At 39.2% G+C, this 27,956-nt stretch overlaps 1 protein-coding gene across 1 annotated transcript; it reads right to left on the bottom strand.

Annotated features, from left to right (window-relative positions):
* Nucleotides 1-6: 6 nt before the first annotated feature.
* On the bottom strand, nt 7-27,180 carry WDR44 (WD repeat domain 44). Its single transcript, XM_055818037.1, has 20 exons — nt 27,006-27,180; nt 20,228-20,261; nt 16,628-16,702; nt 15,485-16,115; nt 14,737-14,867; nt 14,534-14,626; nt 13,456-13,592; nt 12,342-12,425; nt 11,934-12,040; nt 10,788-10,939; nt 9,178-9,316; nt 9,018-9,082; nt 7,661-7,774; nt 6,694-6,816; nt 5,538-5,729; nt 5,278-5,379; nt 3,869-3,984; nt 2,372-2,499; nt 1,533-1,664; nt 7-1,090 (listed from the first exon to the last, which is right to left on the bottom strand). Exons 1-20 carry the CDS (start codon nt 27,080-27,082, stop codon nt 996-998), a joined length of 2,727 nt encoding a protein of 908 aa, XP_055674012.1. The 5' UTR covers nt 27,083-27,180; the 3' UTR covers nt 7-995.
* Nucleotides 27,181-27,956: the final 776 nt, after the last annotated feature.

Genomic DNA, 27,956 nt, shown 5'->3' with positions numbered 1-27,956 from the left:
CAACAATTTCCAGGTGTGTGACCAAGTTTAATGATACATCTGTTCTCTGAAACACTTTACCATCAATAACATTTCATGGGTTATGATACCCAGAATGTTACTTCATAGGTGTTTTATATGAATATTTACAAAGACTTTCAAAATTCAGTGGCACTAAACAAACGAGAAGAACTTAAAACTTTAAGCTACAATGCTTAAAAAATGTAAACAGTTTATTTTACATAGTTGTAAAATATAAGAACTTTCTAATGCAGCTTAATTTTGTCTGGAAGGTGAATATATCCTGGTGCCCGTGAACAAGGAATGAGAGACTTCTTTACACAAGTATTGTGCTCCAGTGTGCAAAAAATTATATATATGAAAGGAATCTAAAGTCCACAACAATTAAAAGACAACAAAAATTTTCACGTCCTGAAGTTGAGAAATTTATAAAAACATTTACACATGGTTGCTGACCCATCAAAAACTTGCATAACTTAAAATTCTGAACAATAGCTACTACAAATTCAAGACCTTTCTCAAATGGAATTTTGTGCAAAGATCAGACGATCATTCAGTATTTTTTCAGCCGTATCTCCAACCTTCCCTTCCCATCCCCATTCCTGACATCTAGTGGCCACATGCAGCACTAAAATCCTTTTGATACATGTTCAAATTAGTGCATGTAACCACAAGGCACACACATGTGTGAATACGTTTTCGTGCAGAAACCTGTGCAGGTTCACAATTACGTTGCTAAACAACTGTTCATAGAAAGTTTAGAGTCTAATGTTTGGCAGGATTACTCTTACACATTCCTTTCTATTCTACAAGCCCAGGTGTTAATAGGCAGACACTGCTTTCCAAAGATCCAATATTTAAGTAGCCTTAAAATAAAGATTTAAAAATAAATCAGCCTGTAACATTATTATATTAGATACTTTGCTTTTGCCCACATTATTTATAGAATTTTAATCCCACAGTACCATAGCTTTATGCTGTCAGTTGCAAACCAACTAAGATACATATTTCTTTTTGTTAATGAAGACTTTGATTGCTCCAGTAAAGTCAGCTGATAAAAGCACTTCTGTGTGATCTGTCTTCAAAGCTCCTTAATAAGGAAAGAGAATAAACTGTTAGTTCATTAAAGAAAATATAAAAATCAAGCTCTCATTAAAAGACAAGCTATCACTGTGACACCCTTCTTCCTCTATCACTTTCTTGATGTATTGGTTAGAGAACAGGAAACATCTGCATTTCTAGGAAAGGGAGTTTTCTTCATTATATGTTGGTACAGCTCTTTTTACACCTGACATGTAAAAAGGTAGACTAATTCTAAAGTACACAGGACAACAGCTATGCCCCTCACTTCACATTCTCAGATTTTAAAAATGCAACAGCTGCCAAAATGTTCAACTGATAAGGTAGGAATAAATGTCAATGCCACTGCAAGGGCTTTTTTTCTCAAGAACCCCCCATTCTACACTGCAATTCTTAATAATCTTTTTCTCTTCATACCATGGTATCAAGTGGAGCTCATCTCAAACACCTACCAGAGGGTATGGTATCTGATGTTTCAGAATCTTCTCCCTTACTTTCAGTTTCTTGCTTTTCAGAAGTTTCCAGTGACACCATCAAACCAGGATTGGGAGCAAAAATCGCAGATGTAACCACTGCATTGTGCGCTTCAGAAAGACAATCCAATTTTGATTACCTTATTTCAAGGAATTGTTAATTTTACAAGAATAGCAGGCATAAATTTTAGTAAATACCCAAGAATCTTAGTGCTGCTGGCACCAGGTAAGCTCATCATTCAAGGAGCAACTGTCATTGTTTTATAAACTCATGGATCTCAGAAGTTCCTGTAAGTGCCTAAAACTAACTGGCAGGAGCTCCAAAACATGTTTGATATAAACACGGCCCCACACTTCCCAAAAGCTCTGTGTGTGTGTAGGAGATAAGAGAGTTGGGTTTGCGTTTTTTTTCTGAAATACTGCCATAAAGAAAAAAAAAAGAGCTTGCACTTATTTTCAAAGTCATTTATCTGTAAGGGATCTAAGGATTACAATTATTTTAATTTCTACACTTATACAATCAAGTTCTGCCAGCAAAACCTTACATTCATTCAGAATCTCATACAGAATCTCTGGACAAGCTTTTTAGCTACTGTCTCTTCCCATCCCAATCACGCATCTGTAGAGTTTCCTCTGGACAAGGTTTCTGACAGTCCACTTACTGAAAACGCACCAGTTACAGGGCATCTTGCTATGTTAAGAATTTGTTCAAATAGATTAATAGCACTGCTGAGCAAATAAAAACTAAAAGATAAAAGTATTTAATATTTTAAATCACATACACTTTGATAAAACAAAGATCAAAAGCTGATTTTTACCTTTAATGCCTTCCCAGAAGTCATTACGGTCTCTTCTTACAGATGTAAACTTACTCAAGTCATGGTATGTACTCCAAATATAAACATATTTATCTTCTGAACCACTTACAATGTAGGTAAAGTCATGGCTAAAAAGTTAAAAAAAGAAAAACATTACTTTTCTTAGCTGTTGAAGCAACCATTACAGTAGCTCTCCAGACGACCTGCAGCTTTACAACCGCAATCAGGCCAAATTCACAATTCACACTAATCCTTTAGTGGCTGCAGCTCAAAAATACAATTAGGCCTCAAATGAATGTGCGTGCAGGTTTCTTGATGCTCTCCCTCGGGACAAAAGAAATAGTTCTCACTAATAGCACACAGCAGCTGTTCTCCTGCAGCTTCTGACACAGAAGAGAGTTAGTCTAACATCTATACTCAGCAACAAGAAAATGAAACTTGTGTAAACATCTGAGACTGTGTAACAGGAATTATTTACAATACAGTCATGGGCAAAAAAAAAATAATCTACACAGGTAGAAGATGAAAGGCATTCAACAAGATTGCAACCAGATGACTGTATAATGCACACTGACAGAGAAAAACAGTACCTGCAAATCCATCTCAAGTATTTACTATTAATTTACCTGCTGCATGAGCATACCACATACCTAAACTCTATCACTAACTATGCTCCAGCCCTGTAAGTAGGGATGACTTAACTTGGGAAATTAATCTTCAGCAGGGGGGTTGGACAAGATGACCTCCAGAGGTCCCTTCTCACCTCAGTTATTCTGTGAAATACTGGGTCAGCCTTAAAGATGCTTTCAAAGGTCAACAGCTGACAGTCGAGTTTAAACTTAGCATTATTCTTTAAGCACTGCCATCCTCCCCTGCTCAAACATCCAGGTTAAACAGATACCCAAGTGTTTTTCCCCTTGAGCTCCTGCAAGACTGAAGGGAGAGGAGTTTTTGTTCTGTTCCCCCTTTTACCCCCTCTCTTTTACTACCTTAAAACCCAGTATTGCCATGATAGTCACAATAATACACTCAAACTCAGAAAAGCATCTTAGGCCAGCACAGAGAAAAAGAGAATCCCAACTCAGATTTGCAGGCTGTTTCCTGACAGTGATGATACACAGGCAGTGACCGACAGGCTTGGGCAACAGTTGGGTGACCAACCCACCTGCAACAAAACCTGACAAAATTAAGGAAATAAAACCTATTTATCATGGAGGATAGAAAAGATGCAGTGTCCCAGCCCCAACAGTTCTAGCACAGTTCCTCTGTTTACAGCAACAGTAATGGACTGTTGAAGGATTCACTCATTCACAGAAGCTCCCTGCTCATAGGCAGCTGTCATTCTTGATCAGAGCCTTTTGTTACCTCTGTGTTCTGAGCCAAGTGACATTTCAGAGGATCAGTTTCATATCAAAGTAAACGTTACTTAAAACTTCATATACTTCAGCCACAGCATTTCCCAAATCCAACAACTCTATTGTTGTAATACTGTCTTACCTAAAGCTGGCTTTGATTTGGCTGCTGCTGTTGACATAACCTTTGTATTTCATAGATAAAGACAGATCTCTTAGGTCATACAATCTGATTCTGGAATCATTTGATGTCACTAGTATCTAGAAAAGAAATAAATAAAATTTAGGAGTGGAAACCATTTGCATGCCCAAGAAGGAGCAACAGAATTCATTCAAACAGCCAGAATTTCAGTTCTTTTGATTAAAAAAAAAAAAAAAAAGTGACCGAGACAAACAATAGGCCCAAAGCAGCAGAACAGGATTCAGGACAATAACATTTTTCTCTCTTCTGTCAACGGACACACAACGGATCACAACTTCACTGTCAGGATCATCCCAGCTGATCTGAACCAGAACAACTGCTCTTTACTGAAGTAAAATGTGGGCCCCGAGAACAGTCATCAATTTGCAAAGGCTATTCTGGAACACATTCCACAATAATATAGCAGAACTTTCGAGTTAAGTAAATTTCTGCAGTCATGACCTATCCATCATGAAGCACAGATCAGAGGCTACTATCTGCTATATAAACAAACTGGGCTTTTCTTGGTTGATATGAGTTTGCTTCCTTTTCATGTTTTCCAGACGAGAAGCTTAAATGTACTTAAAAGGAACAGAGAAGTCTATGAAAGGGTTGTCAAAACGCAAAGGGGCATTCAGCTGATTAGACCTTTTACGGTATCTTAGAAGTGGAGAGCACTGTAGGTTAGCAGTAAGTCTCAAGATGACACTAAGAAAAGGGTATAGCAGAATAGCAGTCAAGTAATTTATGCAACAAAGTTGTGACAACTCTTGGAACACCATCACCATCAGATTACAGAACTTCTTATTTGTTTTCAAAAGAGTTCATGCTGAGCTGTGTTTTATTACATCATCTAACACGCGAAGGCACTACGTCGGATGCAAACCCAAAGGCACTATTGATTTCTGAATCTTCTGCACATCTTTGGAATTAAGTAATTTCTGTGTCATTGATAAAAGTACAATATAGGTGATAAGAGCTGTTGAAGACTGAAGCTAAATAAAAGGACTGATTCTGAAGAATGGAGTACACTGGTTTGGGTAACAGCTTCTGTACGAAATACATTTCCACACAAACATTAAATTTGAGAAGGGTTAGTTATGCCGAAGAATTTTTCGCCAAAAGCCATCTGTAAGCATTTTCTCACCTTTACATTAATCAGAGCGTAATGCCATTTAGAAAAATATTTCTGGTTCACTACTATTTAGTACTGTATTAGACTAAATCAGCAAAGACTAGTGTCCATTTTAGTAGTGTTAAAAGACTTGTGATTTAAAGTCAGTGACTACAAACAAGACAGCACAAATTTAATAAGCGTTAGATATGAATATCAGACTCCACTACTGGGCCAAAGTTGCACTGACAGACAGTACCTTATTTTCTCCAGGCAAGGGTTCAATGCCAGTGATTTTTCTTCCAACTCTATTTCGGCCTCTGGTAGAACGCACGTGTATTTGTGTATGGTACTTCAAGTGCTGAGAAGATATTAAAACACATCCTGATTTGAAATAATTGCGCAGAAACTTTAATTTGCTTCAAGTTCAAATAGGTTCGTTTCTTGATATTTAAATAAGCATGACTCTTAAATCTGTTATTTAACATGAAAAAATACCCAGTCTTAAGAAGTTTTTACCTCTGTGTCATAGAAGATGCACCTTCCATCGTATGTACCTATGACTGCGTATTTGCCATTCTGACAGAAGTTGGCAGCTGTAATCAATTTTGTCTGCCCATCTACTTCATTCCATAATGCCACTTTTTTGTCAGGAATGTTCCAGAGTCGGAGTTTCCCATCCAATGAACCACTTAAGAAGTACCTGTCATCCTGAGAGGACACACTACATTAATCTCCACTTGTGCTACGAGTATGCCCTAATTTCCTTAAAACCTTCCCGCCCGACTTCCAAACAGCATCTCTCCAGAATCTTCCAAGTAAGAACTCTCAGGTGAGTTGATTATAACCTTTAAAGCAGCTGAAAAGACAATGTTAAAATTACTGGTAAATAAGAGTTCAATTTCTTACAGATTTTTGACAAGATAACACACTTGTAGTGTGTATATCTCAAGTGAGAAAATTGTTCACTTACCACACTTACTTTTTACTCTCTCAAGTTAGAAAAACATTAACCTTGTCAGCAGTTGAAAGCTCCTTTCAGAGTTCCTCATACACCTACCAGTTGTGTATGTTCACAGAACACTGAAAAATGCTTTTCCTCTACTTGAATTTTATATTAGGAAGCTTCATTACAGGACTGTGTGGGGTTTTTTTTAAATCATAAAATAAGATAGGTTGGGAAAGGATCTTTGGAGGTTTTTGGTCCACCTCCCTTGCTCATAGCAAAGACAGCCTCAACAGTTTGATCAGACTGTAAAGGGTTATATCCTGTTAAGCTTTAAACATCCTCAAGGATTCCGTGGTCTCTGGACAATCTGATTAACTCCATTATTGCTTCCCCCCCCCCCCCCCCCCATATTTAACTACAATATCCCTCATTGTGAAAAGTCAGAATTTCCAAAGTTACTCAAAACTATACCAGCTATGATGTTATAGCCAATAGACAACTCACTTTCCACATCATGCCTACAAACAGTTAAACCAAATGGACACTGCAAGTAAAGTTTAGTGAAGACGAACACTTTTAAGTTCCAGAATATTACCCAGTAGCCGTATCTTTAAAGCACACACGCTCTATTATTCAACAATTATTATTTACTTGAAAATAAAGGGGGAAGAACTCTTGTAATATCAAATTCTGCCTCTCTAGAAGAAAGAAGGCGATTACACTTACCCTTGGATGGAATGCTATAGCGGTGACAAAGTCTATATGCTGGAAACAGCAAAGACATTCTCTTCTTGATATGTGCCATAATCTGACAGTTTTGTCCATAGAAGAAGAAAGCAGGAAGTAATTCTGTGAAACAAGAGAGTTCCATGGTTATTAACAGACAGAAAAGTAACAGAAAATACAAAAGCAATCTGATTGGTAAAGCCTTACCAATTTCTTTGTTGACATGAAATTCCTAATTTTATCCTTTCAGATAAAATGTTTTATCCAAATTATCATTACTGATCGGTGCTTTCCTTAAGACCAGTACACTGATGTTCAGACAGAGAAAATTTTCTGGAAGAATGTCAATGGAAATGAATACTTGGAAAGTAGTTAAAGCATTCAGAGAAGACACAGCACAACAGGCTTCAGAGAAGGAGTGACAGTCTCTCCTGCCTAAGATCCTTCAGCCAGACTGTGTTCTTAAAACTATAACTGTATTCCAACGAGGAGAATTAACTGAATAAGCTTTATGTGAAAAATTTTCAAAGTTAAGCATAAGGTAATTGTCAGGTAATTCTCTTATTTTTAGATACAGGTATATATTCAGCAACTTTAGAATCTATGCACTTTGCCAAAAACCCCAAAAAACACACCAGTGAAGCATACTAAAGACAGGAGCGGTAACACCATAAATCAGAAATCACACAGCTCAAAGGAAATTCCTCCAACTCTAAACAATTTAACTTCACTACTGAATACACAATTGTAATTGTTACTAGCTTAATTTTTTTAAGACAAGTTTGAACGATACAAGCCCAAGAGATTTGTTCATTTTATCCCAACTATCTCAGCTGGAGTAAGCTCTCTACAAATATTTTCTCTTAACTTCAGTGATTGTTTCATATTGTTTAGTTGTATGGTTCCAATGGCAATTGACAAAAGAAAACAATGAAAACAAGAGAACTGTCTGTATTAAGGTGCTTACTTTAGACCAGGAAAGATCAAGAAGATCTGCTGTATGTCCTTTGTATTTGCAAAATGGTCGTTGACGAAATGGGGCGTTTTTATCATCTGGGTCTTCATCAACTCCACTGCAAATCTATCAGAGAAATGTATAGAAACATCACAAAATGTTAGCTGGAAAAATGAATAATCAAGCAATTACTGCTTAGAAAAAGTACAGGGCCAATAACAATTTGAAGAGTAACTCTTTATGACTCTACAATAAACCAAAGTAAATTTAAAGTACAATGGGCTACAAAACATCATCTTGAAATTCTAAAATTGCAAAGCTCTACATTTTCCATCCACATAGCTTTTATTCAATGGGATAAACTTGACAGCAATTTAAGCAAATGCCTGAAGATAAGTTTTTGGAACAAAGTATATCAACCTTGAAAACTGTATTCCAATTTAGAACAAACTGTGAGTTAGTTTCCATGTTTCTAGCCTGCATCAAGAATAACAACTTCCTAATAAGAGACTCTTTCAGAATAAACAGGTACAAAGTAACAATAATAATAAAACCACCACTCTAGAAGTACCTATACAAAACCTCTTCAGCAAAAATACAGTCAAAACAACATTCCTAGTATGTGTGACTAAGCAAGTTTATTCACTTAACTATGGTTAAAAAAAAAAAAAAGATTCTTGCCCTCCCCTCATCTCCCCCCTCCCAAAACAGTGCACATTAAATAACGCTACTGCCAAAATCTTTGCTTAAACCCCGATTTTTGTCATCTGTTTCTTACACTACTGGAAACCAAACCCAGAAAAAACCCTAACCTTAACTACATTAACTTCAATGGCAAGTTTACTAAAGTATCTGAACACTCTACAAGTAAGAGTGTCTTAATACTTCTCGTCAGTCATGTTCCATTTTATTCTACACAGATGTGAAAAATTTAAATATGTCAGGTTTTATTATGCGTCTGACTAATCACTGTTCAGTTTGGCCTTCCTCAGAAACGGCATCAAGTCAGATGTTGACCATAAGTAATGCTCTGAGGCAAAACCTCTAAGACAGGAAATTCAACAATGTAGATTTTTTGTTCCCCTTTAGCATTTCACTCAGAAATTTACTCTGGCAGAAGGCCCCAGCAAAGCTATGCATATTTTGTAATACATTAAGTTTAGTGATGTACTTTCCTGCTTGTACCCTGTAGGCATGGGATATCAGTATTTGACTGAAGATGTCTATTGATAAGACAGTTTGTCTATGCCTCAAAGACACAAGCCAAGAACTCTTTAATGTGTGCCTGGATAAAGCAACAACGAAGATATGGCATTACAGAACAATGTAAGCCCCCCACCTCTTCCCCCCCAGTATCTAGTGTACGTACCCCTGCGTCGGTATCAGACTTTGAAGAATTCAGACTCTCTTGAGATGGGGAGGGAGAAACACGGCCTAGAAAACAGGCAGAAGCACCATGGTCAACTTTGAGCTCCCAAATAACTAGAATTTCTAGTGTTTTAGAGCTCAAGCAACGCATAGAAAGATACCTTCCGTGTTGTACTTCATTCGCATGTTATTGAAATAGTCAAAAGCATTCTTTAAAACCCATATCCTTACTACGTTGTCCTGTCCTGCAGATGCAAGTAAACGACCACAGTGTGAAAATTTCATTGTCCAAACTGCACCCTGTCAAAACAAAAACATCATTGTTGAAGTTACATAAAGTGCTTTTTTCAATACCAAAAAGCCTTTCTATAATGTCAACTGACAAGATTTAGTACATACACAAGATACCACAAGTACAATAAAGTGTAGATCAAACAGTGAAAAGTAATTGTCGAGACTGGTGGATTGTGGAACATTCTTGCAAAAACGTTTGAAAGAAACAGCCCACAGGGCACATTACTGTAGGACTAGAGGAGTTAAGGGAGCTCAGCACTACCACAGCATCCTACGTGAAACTGGCACAGTTAGTAACAGTCAGCCAGCCAGCGTTCCGTGGGACTTATAACCTGCTATTTGATTTGTACATCTGGCAAGTATTTGTAGCTGCACTTGAAGTTCGTGCAAGCTGTGCTAACATCTTTATTTTCTTTCTTTTTAAGTAAAAATTCTGGTTGGTAACATCAATTCCAGCAACCAAAATGAGTACTACAAAGATTTGTTAAATCCAGATTTGGCATGGGGATTTTACAAAGTCTGTGGAGACAACCGTTTTCTCCACTGCAAAGTCTGAAGAGTCAGCAGTCAATAAAAAACAACAGTACCACACTAGCAATATTCCACTTCTTCCTGTTATTTAACAAACAGCCATTAGGCATTTGAATCCACCAACCTTTTAGGATGCTTTTGGGGATTTTCTAGGTTTAAAGAAGTCAAATACCGGCATGATGGAAACTACCACAGATAGATTACCGGTAGGACTGGAAACTTTAGTTGTGGATGACAAGCTAGCAATCTCCAGTCACCAAACTGATTGCTGTAGGTCATTATCCTTAGCCTAACACCTGAAGATGGGGTACCCCATTTCAATTGTCAGACAGTTGCTGTCTGCAGTAGAAACTGGAAAGACAGGAATACTAGAACGTATTTCAGACTCTGAAGGGCAGCATGCACACTTCCAACAGTGATGAATAGGTAGTTTTTCTGCCTCACTCTCCACAGGCACCTCTGCAAATACCGTAATTCCAGTCTCTCCCCTCCTTATCATTCTGATTCATATACCTTATTAATCTCTCCCCATTTTTGCCTCCAAAACCTATCTAGCATTTCTGTTCAATACTTGTGTTCATGCCTCTAATAGGCAGACTAGTTTATTTGCTTGCTACTCTGTGCTCAGTTCTCGTAGTGAAACATAGCCTATTTCAGTATAAATTTGTAACTGCAGGAACCAAGAAACCAAGTACCACTCGATACCAAAACTCTTCAAGGAAAAGCTCTGGATAATCCCTGAAGCTTGAGTACCTACAGACTTTTTTACCCCGAAGAACTGTTAAATTTTAATTTCTTGCCAGAATATTATTTTCAGAATGAAACTGCTCTTTAAAAAGAATAAACCTGACAGTCATTTTTGAATATCACCAAGTAGATGAAAACAAAAAGTTGGATTGCAGGCTAAACAGGTTCAGCAAAACCACAGATTAAATTTGAGACCTACCATATGCTCTCCACTGAGATCCTGAACAACTTTAATTTGCTCAAAATCGTAAGGTCCCTTGAAGCCATGTGCTGCTTTGAACTTAACTGGTCTTGTATATGGCATCCCTTCATCATCACTGGAAGACGGATCATCTTGATCTGTATGGAAAACTAAGAGGAACACAAATTCAGCTGTACATATAGCAGCACACATTTTATTTATTAGTAAGCATTTGCCAGTACTTTTTGGTAGCAGACTAGTCTTGAATTAGCAAGTTTTTATAGGCAATTTTAAGATCTTAAAGCAAAAGAAGAGAACTGTTGCATTAAGTTCTAAAAACACATCTATGCTAATTTTAGGTTGCAGTGAATCCAAACACTGTACACTCAGAATAAGAACTGCTATCCATTTTTGTTCTGTCCCTTTCTTTCTATTGGGTCTTTAGCAGATCCTGCACTAATGACTTACGTCAGTTTAATGTGTACTGAAAATTGTTGTATTGGTTTCCTCAGACTGAATACACTGAAATGGTCCAGTGATTTGTCCACGAAGCCTCAGAATTGCAAAAGAGCTGGGGCAAACGGCCAGTGGCAACGTAAGATGCTAAACTGCAGCTGTTCTAGTAAAGTGCAGCAGTTCTATGGTGCTTATCTCAGGCTGTGGATAGACTGGCTTACTGCAGTAGTAGAAGTCTGTCTGAAGGAAACACTGATGAAACAGGAAGGGGAGAATTTAGTTGCAGTCGGGAAATCTTCTAACAGGAGATCAAGCTATATGAGAATTCTGCTAGAGGCACTGGTTGTCAGAAAACAATCTGATTTTATTAAATTTCTACCTTTTCTGGAATAAATTCCCAAATAAGTTTACATTTTGATATCCAGACAGCTTTCTAACAGCACAACAAAACCTATAGTATTCAACTGGTTTAGCTGAAAAAGTCTCTCAACTACTATTTTACAAGAATTCATCCTTGTAACTGCTAGTCTTAAAATGCCTACCAAACTTCAAGCTTTAACTCTAAAAAGCCACATCATCACCTGTACAGTGGCAGAATACAGCAGTATATGTCCCTCAGCCAGCTTTGATTCCTAGAAGCCCGAGGATAAACAGACTACCCTATTAAAACTATATATGTATGTATAAAATGAAAAAAGTGTCACCTACCTTCATCCCGAACACTCTTAACTTTATTTACAGCACGTTCACCATATTCTTCAGCAAGGTGCTTTGCTCGCTTTACAGATTTGCCAAGGAACTTTTTCAGCTGGGTCCTTAAAAAGCAAGGGCAGTTTTTCAACACACAACACTGGCAAAGTCTCATTTTTCACTATTATGAATCAAAAGTTTTGATTTGAAATACACTATTATCTCTTTCCATTACAGCTTCTTAAAATAAGCATTTAATTTGCCAGCAGTTGTGTAATCTTCAGTTCAACTGCAGAGCAATGGGCTTATCCAAATTCAGGTGTCGCTTGTACTTAAAAGATACTTGTTCAGAAGTCAGAAGGGGAGCTTCAGCTTAGAAAACCAAAATCTGTCTTTTCTTTGTAGGGACGTGAAACAGTATCTTACGTTTTTTGTTTTAACCTCCCTCCATCAGAATCTGTTTGCTGTGTCTGCATTTTGTCTTCATCGTCAGACTGTGCTGCATCATTACTAGGAAATAGAGAAGTGATTGTTTAATATGAAACCATAATGAATCTAAATTGACTGTAAAATCATTAAAGTAGGATCTGCACTTTAGGATCCCTCTTTATTCCTTCATGCAACACAGTGGAAAACCATGGATGTGATGTTAATCAGGTAATAGAACAGATCTTTCAATTCTTAGGCACCTTGGATACTAAAACTGTATACACTGTCCAAATGCCAAAGATACATTACTCCCTTCCACAAATTTCAAACCTAAGTTTACTGTGACACTGTGAAAGCTAAGACCAGACAAAATATATTACATTACTAGAACTGGTAACATGCCACCTTGCTCTCATACTTTGCTTTCCATAGATCAAATTAGTAGTAGTTAATTTTGAAACAGAAGTTTGCACGCAGAAGAGTATAGTTCTACAGAAGTGAGCTTCTCAGTGCTAATATAGCAATGCAAAAAACCTAAAAATTGTTTGATGTATAAATTCATATAAACCTAGCCCTTTAAAAAAAAACCTAGACTGACACAATTTCCTGATCACTAAGATACTGTATTTTTCTATCAAAGTTTACATACTCAGTTTTACATGTTAGAAGGACCTAAAGCTCTGTTGAGAAGAGGAAAACCTCAAAGTAGTCAGCTATACTGATGATGACAAATCTTCAAAGGACCAAAGCCTACTAAATCAAACCCTGAAAAAGCTACAGGAGGTGGCAGCATGAACACCATACAGTGCTTGCACATAAACTGTGTTTAATTCAGTATAGAAATGACACTTAGTGCCTCAAGCGCTAACTGCAGTTCAGCTGGATTTTCAGACATAATTGCCTGTAAATTTCCAGCAATACCATCAACTTTTAGTCAACTTAAAAGAATTAAATAAACAGTCTTGTTCATAGACAACTGGGAATTACCACTCAAATTAGTCAGAGACAGATGGACTGGGACTCTCTTTACTTGCATAAGAGCAGCCTCCACATATGCAAAACTACAAGAGCAACAGTGTGATAAAAGGCTGAAAGCTATCATCATTCATACCTGACATATTCTTTAGTTCTCCTCATGATATGCAAAGTCAGGGGATTAATGCCTGTTGGCAACTTTTCTTCTGCCAAACTCAGGGGTATTTCTTCACCTGTATCAAGGTTTTTTATCATTACACTTGCTAGAATTTCCTATGGAAAAAGTAAGATGTGAAATCAAGATGACTTGATTAGACTCCAAAACCTAGAGCAAAACAGAAATCATCTGATCTTACAGATTATTTATCTTAATGGGAAATTCTGTAGCTCCCTATATATTTATTTTACAAAGACTAAGTTTATGTTAAAATTGCCTTTAGTGTGTTAGTGCAAACATTATCAACCACTATACATAAATGAACAATTACGCATCATCACAAGCTTCAATTTCATAAATCAGAAATGCAGCTATACAGACATCAGCCACTGCCTGACACCGTCTATGCTAACATCAAACATATTATGTAATTAAGACATCAAAGTCTTCCCCTTTGAGATATTCTAACAGCTGTTCTTCAGGTTTAGTCAAAGACAACCTTTACTTACAGAGAAAAAGCATTTACACCTAACTAGTACTACACAAAGGAAAAGGGCTTTTTTTTGGAGCATCTCATGAACACATACATCTGTTCAGCAATAGTTAAAAAAGATAAAGACAAATGAAAATGGGCAGCAGTCCAGTAACATTATCAGGATTAAGTAAAGTTACTAACTGAAGAAAATATTTAATATGAGGAAAAATCATTCTCCTGTTGCTGACTCCTTCCCCCTTTAGATGCATGACAAAACGCCGAGTTTGCTGGTGTTTCCTCACATGAAATCTTGTAATGTGTCTGCATAGCTACAAACACAAACTCATAGCATTCTAGATCGCTTACAGCTCACACTTTCAAATGCTAATACCACATATGACTCGGGGACCACAAAGTGCTCAGGTGGAGAAAGCCACTACACCATCACTGCTATTTGCATCCCTGGTCGCAGCAGGTAGTGGTTTAGAGTACAAGGAGTGACATGTGACTACTCTAATTCATTCAACAGACTGGAAAAGCAACCAGAAGAAGGTGCTATGTACAGATCACATTCATTAATACCTCATCTGTGAGTTCTCTTCCAGAGTTAGACCTGGGTCTTTGTGGTCCAAGTACTTCATTTGTTGTTTGGCCATCAGCTGCTTTCCCATTTTCCTGAAATTTTGCAGGTATAGAATACATTATCTCCACTGTGACATTAAAGTAACAGAAAATGTTAAGGTTATTGAACTTTTAAACCTAGTTATTGAACAGTTTCCCAATACCTGTGCAGTGACTATTTTATCTCCACTAGTTGCGCTTGCCAAATCCAAAGAAGGCTGAGAATCTTTGGGCACACCTTCTGTCACTGTACTTGGAGTTAAAAGACCACCAGCTGAGAAGTTCTCTCGAGAAACTGAAGAGAGACTCATATTAGAAAGAACGTCACACTTGCCATAGATAGGCTACAGATTGTTAAGAATCCTAACATCACAGTGCCAGTCCTGAACATCCTTTCTGACAAGTTTGATTTTTTTTAAACATCAACTGTCACCAATCTGCCTTATCAATTATGTATTTAATATATAGTTGGAGGCACAGGCATGATTTCACCCCTAGTCCTCTTAAGTTTTATTAACAGTTTGGGGTTTTTTTAGTCATTTCCCTAGTAACCCAAGACTACTCATTTTCATGAGATCTGTCTACATCTTGACTTTTATTTCTATGCAAATACAGATTGCACACATTTTATTTAAAGCGTGTAACTTTTTTAGTTTCTGCATTGATAAGGCAACTTCTTGCTACAGAAGTAGCTATTTTGGTAGGAAGTGTTAAGTTTACAACAAAGTCTATGAATTAGGAACACTTGTAATGCAAAAGGGTATTTCTCCACTGTAAGAAGTTAAGATTGTGGAAAAATGTTTTTGCTCGTTTACAGATGAACTAAAATCACAGGACCGAATGACTCTTCACTCAAACCACAAAAATAGTAACCATGTAGATAAATAAACCTATCTAAAATAGCATACTTGCCTTCTAAACCAGGTTTTTGCACTTCAAAATCCAGTTCGCTCTTCTTCTTCCGGGGTGGTGGAGCTGGCCTTGCAGGTGGTGGTGGTCTTGGAGGAGGAACATTTGTTGGAGGTGGTGGCCGTGCTGGGACAGGCTTCTTTGTGCTAGCAACTATATCAGGTTCCACAGTAAGCTGCCTTGGCGGTTTTGCTGGAGGCATTTCTTCTGTTGTAGAAAGGTCTTTGGTAGATAAATCTGAAGCCACCTGTTCTAAAGTATTTGCCCCTTTCTTGTCTGTTATGTCCTCAGTTTTTGATGTTTCTTCTTGGGCTTCAGTTTCACCCATTTTATGGTCAGTTGCATTTGTTTCTTTTGTTAGTTTATGAGTTTCCTGTTGCTTAGGAGTAAACAAAAGCTTCCCAGACTCCAATTCAGTGTCCTTACACACACTCTGATATACCGGTTCTCTAGCATCTTCTTGTAATGATATTTTAGCAGCTAATACTTCTGGAATACTACTAACAATACCCGCTCCAGAAATCCAAACATTTGCATCTGAAGTTGGAACAGTCAGTTCTTCTCCTCTAGAAGCTAAAGAATCATCATCTAGTTGTTGGGCCTTCTGGCTTTCTTCTATAATACTGTCAATAATCTTAAGAAACAAAACCAAACCATTCTATTGTCAAAAATAGCAGGCATTTCAAGGGTACATTTACCAGTCAGTCCGTACAACGTCTACAAGAACTCTTCCATTGAAGAGTTGTTTTAAATACAAAATATGTTCTTTTAAAAAATCCTGAAGACCAGAACCTACATGCAGAAACAGCTATTTCCCGAAGACGAAAACTAAAGAGATAACAAAGTGACTAATTCCCATTCCTCTTTAATATACTTTAAGAGAAAGTTAGCAAACAAAAGCTGTCTTCTCTTCAGATGCCTCATGCACTGCTAAATATGATCCTGTAAGTTACACAAATAATTAAACACTGGTGAATTCTAAATGTGTTTTTAGAACGCTTGGTTTGATTTTTACCCTTTAGATGAACGTTCTTACTAAGATCAATGACAATTTCTAATCTATTTAGTTTCAGGATAAAGGCTGATCATTAAATTATTTAATATTTCCAGTGTGATGCTGGAAGCACAAAGCCGTATTTAACTAACCTCTTTTGAATCATCTTGTTTCATTTCTTGTACAAAGGTTTCATTTCCAGCTTTGTGTAATTTGCTATCCATATCCTATGGAAAAAAAAGGTATGATGGTAGTAAGTTCTTCAGTAAGATGATCTAACAAAAATATAGCTACAACAAATTAAATAGCATAAAGAACAAGCATTCCGCTACATTTTCAGATGTTATTGCTGCCAGACAGATGTTTAAACACCAATTCACAGTACAAACAAGCATTTCACACCACCCACCATACACAGAAAGCCTGTATACCAATAAGCAAAAAAGGCAGTTATTTTTAAGTGGTTTCAACCTCAACTAAAATAAAATTGAAGGTAGCATGAAGTTTAGAGAAGCATACATGTTTAATAACCTGCAGCAAAGAAAATCTGTATTTTTTTCTTTATCAGGCTGTGGGAAAGGGTGCAAGAATCATATTATCACCACATAATAGAAGCTTCCTTAGAAATTTCCGGGTTGAATCAGACAGTTCTATCAAGAGGCCACAAATATGCTTTTGAGGATCTGACACTGATTCTTCCATTCTACAATTACTCCTAGTGCACATTGTCTATTTTTGCTATCTTCATGCAGATCCTTCCAAAACCTAAATAAACTGCAGCAGAACAATGAAATGACTGGACTTAAGCAAAAACCAAAAACATTTTCAGAACATTTGGATGAAAGGCTGCATGAATATTCAAAGCTGGGTATACAATTTATTCTTTATATATTTATAATCAAATACCAGGATATCATACTACCGATGCAAAGTCAGCTTGAAGTATAGTTAAGATGTGCAAACAGCATCACTTTGACATATCCTACCAAAGACTTAATAAAAGCAATTCACTAAAGGTGGCCTCATGCACCAAAATAACATAGTAATTCTTCGTAATAGTTTTCAGTTGTATTTACTTTTTTTAAAAAAAAAATAATTAAATAAATCCTACTTAAGATAGGCAGCCTTAGGAATAGTAGAATTAGATCACACTTTGGGCACGTTAAGTATGGCTATTCTATAGAAACTCTTAAAACAGAATTGAAAATATTCTATTTGTGAGTGAACGCATCCATCAATTCCTGGAAAAACTTAGGTTCAGAAAAGCAAGTAGTTTATACCATAGAAGGATATTGCTTTAACCAGAAACTTGTTTTAACCTCAGCTAACGTGGTCTAGCGGGAACTTCTTCATGCATCTTCCATTGTACATGAATCATTAGAAATGTAGAATGGTTTGGGTTGGAGGAGACCTTTAAAGATCATCTAGTCCGTCCCCCCACAATAAGCAGGGACATCTTCAAAAAGATCAGGTTGCTCAGAGCCCCATCCAGCCCGACCTCAAATGTTTCCAGGGATGTGGCATCTACCACCTCTCTGGGCAAACTCATCATAAAAAATTTCTTCTTTATCTCTCGTCTAAATCTACTCTCTTTTAGTTTAAAACCATTACCCTTTGGTCCTATCGCAGCAGGCCTTACTAAAGAGTTTGTCCCCATCTTTCTTACAAGCCCCCTTTAAGTACTGAAAGGGCACAAGATCGCATTGCCTGTAAGCATATACGTCAGGAATATCTGAAGGGGAATTTGATAAAAACCTTGACATTGGAAGGGACCTTTGAAGATTCCGTAGTTCTCAAAGCAGAGCAAACTACAGCAGGTTGTTCAGAGATGTGTCCAGTCAGGTTCTGACTATATCCAAGGATGGAGACTGCACATCATCTCCATGCAACTTATTCCACTCCGACCTTCCTGGCACAGTCTACTTGGTAACCTAAGCTGCAGATAAAAGCCTGTATTTGTCTCACAAAAGAGGAAAAACTTCTCACAAATGACTTGAAGAATTTAGTTGCCTGGCTTAAAACATGAAGGAAAAAAAAAAAACACATTTATCAACTGATTCCCTGAGTTGAGATACAGAACTGCTGTTCTACTCCTCCTTTCTGTCTACAGATACGCAACTCTATTCCCTTGAAGTCAGCAGGGCTCAAGTGCCTCCCCACAACATTAAATCCCCCAAAGGCTGTTACCATTATAAACTCTTTTTGTTAGGCTATTAATTTAATTCCACTTATACAGCTTTGGATATGCACAAGATACCTATTAAACAGGTATTTTAAAAGACCTCCCCATATTTTTTGGACCTTGACAAGATTTAGACCGACAGTCTGGTACAGATTATCTAAGGCATTTCTCCTTGGACTTTTCCTTAGACAGCTAGTCAAACAGAATCTTCATAGCATACTAATATATTATGTGTGAAAAAACCACACAACTCTTGTAGACATCCATCTTTGAGAGTTCTGACCCCAAGAAATGGCATATCATGCAGAGACAGCTACAATTACAGAAAAATTCTTCCGCCCTCTCCACTCCCTCACCCTCCTTCCACAAAGTGTTTCTAAGCTAATGCAAGTTCTACTTTGCTTTATCACTAAAATCTATCTTCAAAGGCATGACGACTTAAATACTTCAGTGTAATCAGTGTCTACAGAAGCTCATTATATTAATTTATAATTTTGTTGACATTAAACTCACACACCTGTTAAACTTTGGACTTGGGAAATATTTCTTACCTGTTCCAAGACAAACTATACCATTAGTCACACATTCACTGAAATGATATGGTACCAAGCAGAGAAACAACTTTTTTCCACACTCAGAAACTTAGCTTTGAACAAGTGACTTAGGAAGACCTTGAACAAGGGAGTTAGAAAGATACTTAAAAAGATAAAAAAACCCCCTATATTTCTTGAAAGACTTACACATGTAATACTTAATCGTTAAAAGGACATTAAACAGAACACAAAATAGGGGATAAGGCTCTGTTCCGTAAGAGGTGCCTTAAGATATGGTATCATAGCAAAAAGATGACTGATTCAGAGCAGAGTACTGCTGACAAATCAGAAACACTATTTTCACTACAACTTCCCAACACTTTGCAGACAAAACGTCAAGCCTTCTTTCCTCTACGTAAAAGCGTTGCATAGCATCACCTTTGGCCCTTCTGAGACCAGGAAAAGAGTGTTATTTGTGCAAGGTTCCAACTCCTCACCTATTTAACGTGTGCCAGATTCAGCCCCACTGTCACTATGCACAGATGCAGCATACCAATTACCTGCGTGGGAAGCGGCAACGCTGTCTCATTAAGCTAAATATAGTGTTTTATCTTCACACAGCCTAGAGGGGAGGCTTTTGAAGTACAAACACTGAAATTTTTCTTATTTTGAAGACAGAAGAGAGCAAAGTCAACTATTTTGTATAAATCAAGACGAAAAAACAAGTGCTGCAGAGACTTGCTTATTACTCACAGATCACTTGAAAGAGGGTCGTCCAGTAATTAAGTACAGCTCAATTAAACCACACATACACATTTCAGAATAAAATTAGCTTCAAGATATGTTAACATACCCTAAATAAAAGTAAAGTTGAAACTTCAAGAGACTTAAGCACAATTGCTACCTACAACAAGGGAAAGCCTGTAATTTCCTGTCTGTGTAAACGTTAGGGCTACTGTAGCACACCTACTTTAGGTAGAAATGCTCAACTCTGTGTTCATCAACAAGCATTTGATTCATTTTAAGAAGAAACTCACCTTTAATACGTGGGATCCAACTCTCGTTGGTGATCTGTTAGAAAGAGAAGACAGACTTAGAGCTCAAAGAAAAAAATACCATCTCTTTTGACAGTAAGCTTCATATTAAATAGTCCATAACACTGTTTTCCTTTACAGTGAATGTATACTTGATACTTTAGACAAGCAACAAAGTGAATGTTTCTCATACCACTCTTTTACATAAAAGGCTTCAAATAGACTTAAGTGCCCAACTGTCTACAATGCAGAGACCCGCAGCTTCTACAATCCCTGAAAAATTTCTCAGCAGAATCTTCTCAAAATCATATTTCTATCACGCTGTCCTGGTTTCTAATAAACTGATACCATTCCAAGTACACATTTGACAGCATTGTGCATTACAGAGAATTTAAAATTAGCATGTACAGGGAGCACAGAGTGGACATCAAAGAAAGCAAAACTCTCAGAAAGCAGAAGTACAAATGCTCTAGTAGCCTGCAAATCAAATGCCCGAAGAGACAACACTACCATAGCCACTCTGCCCTTCAGACTCTCTAGCAGATGTAAGGTCTTGTTCCTAATCATCATGCTCAGTGTAAGTATTTACATTACAACAGGATGGAACTACTTCTGCACTATTTTCCAAAATAGATACTCTGAAACAGTGAACTTGCATTAGCATTCACTCACACACAACCTCTCATTTCACTAATTACATGAAAGAACAAGGTATCTTAGGGGAATGGTATCAAATAATTACTTCTCCTCAGGTCACCACTCAATCAGTGAACAGTCAAATCTTAATATATCCGGAACTTACACTTTCCACAAGACTTTCCGAACTCCACAATATATTTAAATAGTTAATTGCACTGTCTACTCTGATTACAAGATCTTACTCATTAAGTAAGTTCTTAATAATAAGTTGAAAGGTTGGGCCAGATGATGTTTTTAAGTTCCTTCTGAACTGGGCTGTTCCACGATTCTACTAGTTTGTCAGTCACAAGTAGAGACCAAGTTACAGATGACTTCCTTGAAAGCTTACTATCAAATGATCTGCAACCTGGATTGTACAAGCATCCGAGCTGGCCACCAAGGTCAGTGACACTTGACAGGTTTGAGTATCATCTTGTATCAAGCAATACAGACAGATACAGAGATCTCTTGTCTAATTTGCCCCTCCTGCCTCCAAAGTGATGGTTTCAAGAGACAATACCCTCTGAAAAAGAGAACTCTTTATAATTAATTTTTAAGAACTGCAGTTTTTCTCTTTACTGTCTGAAAGCATTTAATCACAAAAAGAAAAGGTCACATTTATACAGCAGGGTTAAGTAAACAAGAAACTACAGTGGATTGGTATATAAAGACTATGTAATTTCTAACTAATTTAACAACTTAAACCTAGATACTTCTGTCAGATATTGACATTTAAGATACGCAATATCTGTAACACTGTTTTGAGGCATAATCCTCCTAGAAGGCAATAACTCCAATGGGCAAAAAAAAAAAAAAAGCAAAATCAGTGTTTTGACCTAAAAAACAAACACATCTTTTGTCTCCCAAAACATACTGCCAGGAAAGGCCACTGCCTGTGTTGAATTTCCGGTTACTGAAACATTTTCAGTTCCACTATCAACTCCTGGAATTCCTTAGAAAGAGTGGCAGAAACACATGTCCGATCATTAAATCCACAAGATGACTTTAACAATAAAATATATTTATAATTACAACATTAATGCTTAGACTTCAGCACAGGGTCCTATTGTACAAGGCACTGCTTAGACTTTACAACCTCAATAAAATGCAGATCCCTTAACCACAAATAGATACTTTGGGTTTCTATTGTGACACTTCCCACCAACTAGCATGTCACTTCTGGTACAGGCAAATCATTCCTCCACTGGTAACACAAAATATGAGGTTCAAAAGACATTGCTACCCTTTTCAAGACTTCTTTAGCTAATTAGTTTTGAGAAAAATCTGCACTCAGACTAAAACAGGTGTTATTTCCCACTGTCCTGCTTTACTCACCTTGGGGAAAAGCTGCGGAAGCGATAAAGGTTACAGAGCTAGCAGGTACAGAATAAAACAGTGCTGATATCTATGTGAGCTATATTGAGCTATCTTAAACATTAAGGTGAAGCTTTATCATTGAAATTACATGCTTTTAAAACACTGCAAAGCTTCCACAACTATTTGGCCTTAACATCACTTTCAGGTCAGTTTATACTATAGCCAAATGAGTTTAGTAGTTTGCCTGAGATTGTTTGAGCTATGTGTTTGTAAGCACCACTGCTCCCTTAGTTGTGATGAGTTGCTGCTTATGTGCTATTACATTTATAAAGACAAAGTCAGCCACAGAGCGAGTATGATAATTGAAATCTCTTGTAGCTCAGCATTACTCTGGAATGGTCTTGCCCTTCCAACCACCTGAAGTTACCAGCTTTCTCAATTCCCCACTTTTACTTTAAGGCCACTAGTTTTACAGATGCAGTATCTGAAATGCTTGCATTTTTTAAGTAGTATATATAGTGGAAAGTGCCTGAAAAGATTTGTGTAAAGATCAATCCAATGATCAAATACTGATTTTTGCTTTGAAAGGTCTGTAGCTTTACAGGGTTATCAGGCAGAACACAAAGACTGGCATATTCCACAGAAAACATAAAGCAAAACAATTATTGTCTAGTACAATTTTTTTAGTCAACAGTGGGATTTAAAAATTGATGCAAATATATCTTGTAGATTGCATTTCAGAAAAAATATTTCTAACCTAAGTTTTCTTAAGTGAAACCACTGTAACACCAGTTTAACAAAGGAGAGGTTCAAGGTTATCTACAAAGATTAAACAAAATTCAAAGAAAAACCCAATTTCACCTGCATAAATATAAAAAGATGCCTGATAAATCTGAAAGTCAAATAAAGTCATGAAGAACTTTTTGGTTTTATTTATTCAGCTGTCAAATGCATCCTCATACTGACCAGACTATAAGAAGCTGCCATTCCCATTATCAGGTAACTCCAGCCTGGCACCTATTTGAACTAAGCTTCACATTTTCAACACGTTAAGTCTTGTGACAGAAAAAAACCCAAAACCTTTTAGACCTTCAAAAAAAAACCACCCCAAACAAAAAACCCTGATATGAATGCCTGGCCTTGGCCAAATCCCAGAAGCACACTGCCTGCTTCCTGGGAGGATGTACATTGTTGCGAAGCAGGTGTGCTAACAGGCAGATGGAAAGAGGTTTAACTTGTATGCAGGGCAGCAGTACACTGTACAGAACATACAGGTTCAACAACGAGCCCGGTAACTGTATTTACTGCTGTCCTTCAGCCTGCAGAGGCACACAATGTTTTCTTCCCTCTAAACTACAGCTGGCCTGGAAGCTACAATTACTCTCCCTGCAGCTCTCTGTGGCAGTCCACACCTTCAAAACCACAAACATTCATTACTGCAATGCACTGTTTGGGCTGCCCTTGAAAAGCGTGTGGGAACTTGGGCTAACTCAGAACGCAGAAACTTGTCTGCAGTGCTGCAAGTCACTACAGCAATGTAACTAACACTTCACTCCATCTGTTTGCTGCCAAGATCAGGCCTGCATGTTGGCTAAAATACACGTGAACAAAAAAGTTGTAGTAAGCATGTCCCACATGTCAAGAGGACACAATTTAACATTATCTAGCTTCCTACATAGAGGAAAAACAGATTCCTCAGGAAAAGCATTAAAGCAACTTCAAAAAAAAAAAAAAAAAAAAAAAAAAAAAAGACAGGACTACTGAAGTTAGAATTCAAGAATTTAAATCAAAGTACCAGAGGATATGTCTCATTATCTACATCATCTCTTGAACCCAGTGCCCTTTGTTTGGTTTCTCATAACAATTTTTAGGGTATGAGTACACTAGGAACAAACTTGCCCCTTACTGTAGGCATATGATGTTCAAACTATTAGGTTTGACAGTTCTTAATTTCAGGAGTGAGTAGATGACTTTTCTTATAAATAAAATATAAGGGGGTCTGTCACCTGCCTGCATCCTAACAAGTGTGCTTCACTTCGTATTTTCCTTCCCTCAAAACTGACATCCTCCTTCATGGGGCAGTTCATGCCTCAATTTCAGAGTCTTTTTCCAAATCTCTTCCATGCCTATAGTCTTTTGAAAGCAGACTGACAGAGGTTAAATAAGGGCATCTTCTGTCACACTACTTCTCCCTCTCCACTCCTCTGACTACACAACAGATAGATGCCTTCACTGATCAGTCCACATCAGCAGCTACAGCATTTTTCTAGGGACTAGAAAAGCACATAGAAACAGACGTTGTTTGGGACCTAGTTATCTAACCGATCGACACTCTCCACACATGCTGTCAAATGTAGAATTGCACATAAAAGGCAAGATCTACAGAAGTGAAGCATATAGGCCTGGACACAGGGGATACAGTAGTCTCCAAACATCTGGTTTAAACACACCTCACCTTAGGGAAGCCACCAACCCAGGAGAGCTATCTCTGTGCACTATCATCTGAAGGAAACATTTTGTAACAAGTTCTGCAATTTTTGCTAATTAATTCCTAAAGAGCACCAGTTATATATGTACGTGAGGATGCAGATATAGTGGTTTCCTTGAGAGGGGCTTAAGCATCAGTACTTACTGACTTACAGTGGGAAGCGGGAGCTTACATTGAACTTAAAAATTCCATTCTTGCACATCATGAGACAATAAAACAAGCCTAGCAAAGAAGTCAGCATGTTTATGTACACGGTTGTCACCACTTTCGGAATTTCTATATCAGCAATTATTAAACTTCCCCAGCCAGGGCAGGCGGGAGGAAGCTACAAAACCCACATTTTTAATGAGAGCAAACACATCTAAACTGCCATGCTAAAAACTGTCTATAGCATATGCTGCCAAAAAAGATTCCCAAGTGTTTTTGCTGATCATCACAACACCGAACGCATGGGGAAACACTTCAAACTGCAGAGGGCAACATGCATTTGTTTTCAATTGCCCTTCCTCCCATAAGAAGGTTTTGATTTTTTTTTCCCATAGGTCCCAACTCAACATCACTACACATGCATGGGTCTCAAAACTACAATCTACAAGCTTGCTTCCAAGAAGTGTCCAATGTAAATGTGAAATTAGCTCTTAAGAAATCTCAAAGCTTATTTAAAGAAAACACTCTCCATGTTGTTAGTGCAGAATTGATGGCAGACTGAATTACAGATTCAGGCTCTGTATTGCAAACTAATCCCTCCGAGATCACCTCCTTACTTGACTCAAGCTGACAGAATTCTATTGACTTGAGTCAATGATGCATCTTTATGAGTTATGGAAAAGCAACAGAAAAATCAAAAGCATCTTCCACTTTAATTTCTAGTGAGTGACTTCATATTATCAAGTTCTACATAGATACAGGTGGTGGAAATCTTCAAGGTCAGGACATATGGCATTATCTCTATCGAATAAAAGGTAGGATGTGCAGCTGGGCCAGATTTAATGGCTCATTTCTACCAAAAGGCCTGGTCCCCCCTTCCTGCCTGTGGCTTCTCACTACACAAATTCCACACTATCACCCTCTCTTGTCCCAACTCTGCCAGGTTCCAGGTTGTGGTTTTTTTAATAGTATTTGCTGTTTCTAGTTTTCAGCTGTTGTCAATTACTCTGGGTTATGGGAACTGGTAGAACAGTTTGATGATCACTAGTGCCTGGGCAAGGTAAACAGCTGGAGGAAAACCTCATTTCAGCACAAGTGCTGTTAATTTGCCTTACCACATCTTGTGGAAGCATATGCCAAGATATGCTTTTCACCAGGCTATATAAAAGGCTAAGTTCATAAAAGCTCTGATACAGGATATGTGCATGACGAGAAAAGATCTAGTCTTTCCTTTGTTCTAGGCATCCAATGACCACTGACACACAGATTAAACCAAGCCCTTACTCAATTATTAAAGCTTCAAATGAATGGATCCCACAATCCATATCTTATTGCTCTTTGAACAAGCTACATGAAACCTCATCCTACAAGGTCAAACAATGGAGAGGTTTAGTCCAGGCTACATGAGGAACAGAACTGATGCAAGCCATAACCCGCTTAGCATGCAACCAGAAAGTTATATTTACAATTTTAAAAGCAGCAGCGTATTTGGCTAGCATCAACAATATGGTGACAGAGTTAGCGTTGAGGTAACAGCACTAGGAATCTACACGATAAAATTGTTACAACTTTGCTGCACAGAACCACACGCTAGCTAAATACAAGATGCATCGAAGCAACACCATTAAAACCAAATGACCGAGCACACCAGAAGTTTTTACACGCAGCGACAGTTCGCCTGTTGCTGAAGAAACTTGCTCTTTTTTCCCCCCCCCTCAGAAAATCTGTTACTTTTATCGTATTTCAGGGAGTAAATCTGTCGGTCCCGATTTCGCCTCTGCACCTCTTTTCCAAAACCTCCGTGCTGCCCGCCCAAGGCAGGCAGATGTGATCTCATCACGGTAACGGCCACTACCAGCCCCACAAGCCTGGGAAAATACGTCCAGACCTGCTCCGTTTCCTCGCATCCCCCTGCCCGCGGGGCTCGCCCGCCGCCCCGCCGCCGAGCGCAGCCCCGCCTGCCCGCGGCCGAGCACCCCGCTCCCGGGGCGCGGAGCCCCGTGCCTTGCGGCGGGGGGACGCCGGGCTCGGGGCGGACTCGCCTCCCGCCCCCCGGAGCTCCCCAACGGCTGTAACGGCCGGGGGCGGTCGCCTCCCCTCAGGGCCGCGCTGAGGGAGGGGAGGGCAGGGCGGCGGCCGCGAGGGACTCACGGCGCGGGGGAGGCGCCGGCCAGGTGCACGTCCTCGGGCGCATCGTAGAACTCCTCGGTGTCGCTGTCGGAGGCCATGGCGGCGCCGGGCCCAGCCGCCGGCAGCGCAGCGCGGGGCGGCCACCGCCACCTCCGGGCAGGACGGGCGGGCGGGCGGCTGAGGCGGGGGCCGCGCGGCTCTCGCGAGACCGGCGCCGGCCCCGCCCCCTGCCGGGCGGAAGTGCGGGCGGAGAGGGGAGGGAGGGGCGCGGCCATGACGCATGAGGGGACGTCAGGGCGCGGGGCGGCCCCGGCGCATGTGTCCGCTGCGGCGCCATCTTGCGGAGCCGGCGGGGCCTCGGTGCAGCCCCGGCGGGGCCGCGTGTGACTCCGCCCGCCCCGGCCCGCAGCGCGGAGCCGCTCCCCCCGCAGCCCGGCTTTGCGCCTTTGTCGCCTGCCCTGCCGGGGGGCTGGCCCGCCGGGTCGGTGCGGCCGTGGGTGGCCCCGCGGGCGCTGTGCGGGTGCCCGGTGCAGCCGGTGCGGCCGGTACAGCCGGTGCGAGTGTCCCTGCAGTGAAACTCTGCCCGAAGGTTGGCCCCTGAGGGGCCGCAGCCGCCCGGGGCGGGAGGAGGGAGGCGGGAGGCGGGAGGCATCGTTCCCTCCCATGGTGGGAGACCAGAATGAAGGTAACAGCGAGAGGCGGGTGACAGAGAATTAATACGCTCTATTAGAAAAGCTGCTCAGAAACCTTAGAAGGGTTTTGCTCTCATTAACCCCTGTAACAAATGTTTGAAACTGGTAGCAGGAATTAAATTATAGCGCACCTTATTTGGTTTCCCTTGTATTTTCCTGCCAATAATTTTTCATCTGCTCTGCCGCTCCGCTTTCTTCTCCTACCAAATAGTGAGTGAGCAGACAGCAATAACTCATGGAGGAAAGAGCTTCCCTTGGAAACCTGGGACACTTTTCCTTT

The sequence above is a fragment of the Falco peregrinus genome, chromosome 13 (genome assembly GCF_023634155.1).
Source record: "Falco peregrinus isolate bFalPer1 chromosome 13, bFalPer1.pri, whole genome shotgun sequence".
NCBI classification, from domain to species: Eukaryota; Metazoa; Chordata; class Aves; order Falconiformes; family Falconidae; genus Falco; species Falco peregrinus.
Note: the sequence above shows the minus strand (reverse complement) of the source record. Positions and strands in the feature narration are given on the sequence as shown.

What these genes read in the sequence shown, in the direction of transcription:
- WDR44 (XM_055818037.1), bottom strand. Translation starts at nt 27,082, where the DNA reads ATGGCCTCCGACAGCGACACCGAGGAGTTCTACGATGCGCCCGAGGAC. An exon ending in GCCGGCGCCTCCCCCGCGCC is followed by an intron (nt 20,262 to 27,005) that starts GTGAGTCCCTCG and finishes TCTTTCTAACAG; the next exon opens with ATCACCAACGAGAGTTGGAT. An exon ending in ATAAAATAGTCACTGCACAG is followed by an intron (nt 14,627 to 14,736) that starts GTATTGGGAAAC and finishes GCAAAATTTCAG; the next exon opens with GAAAATGGGAAAGCAGCTGA.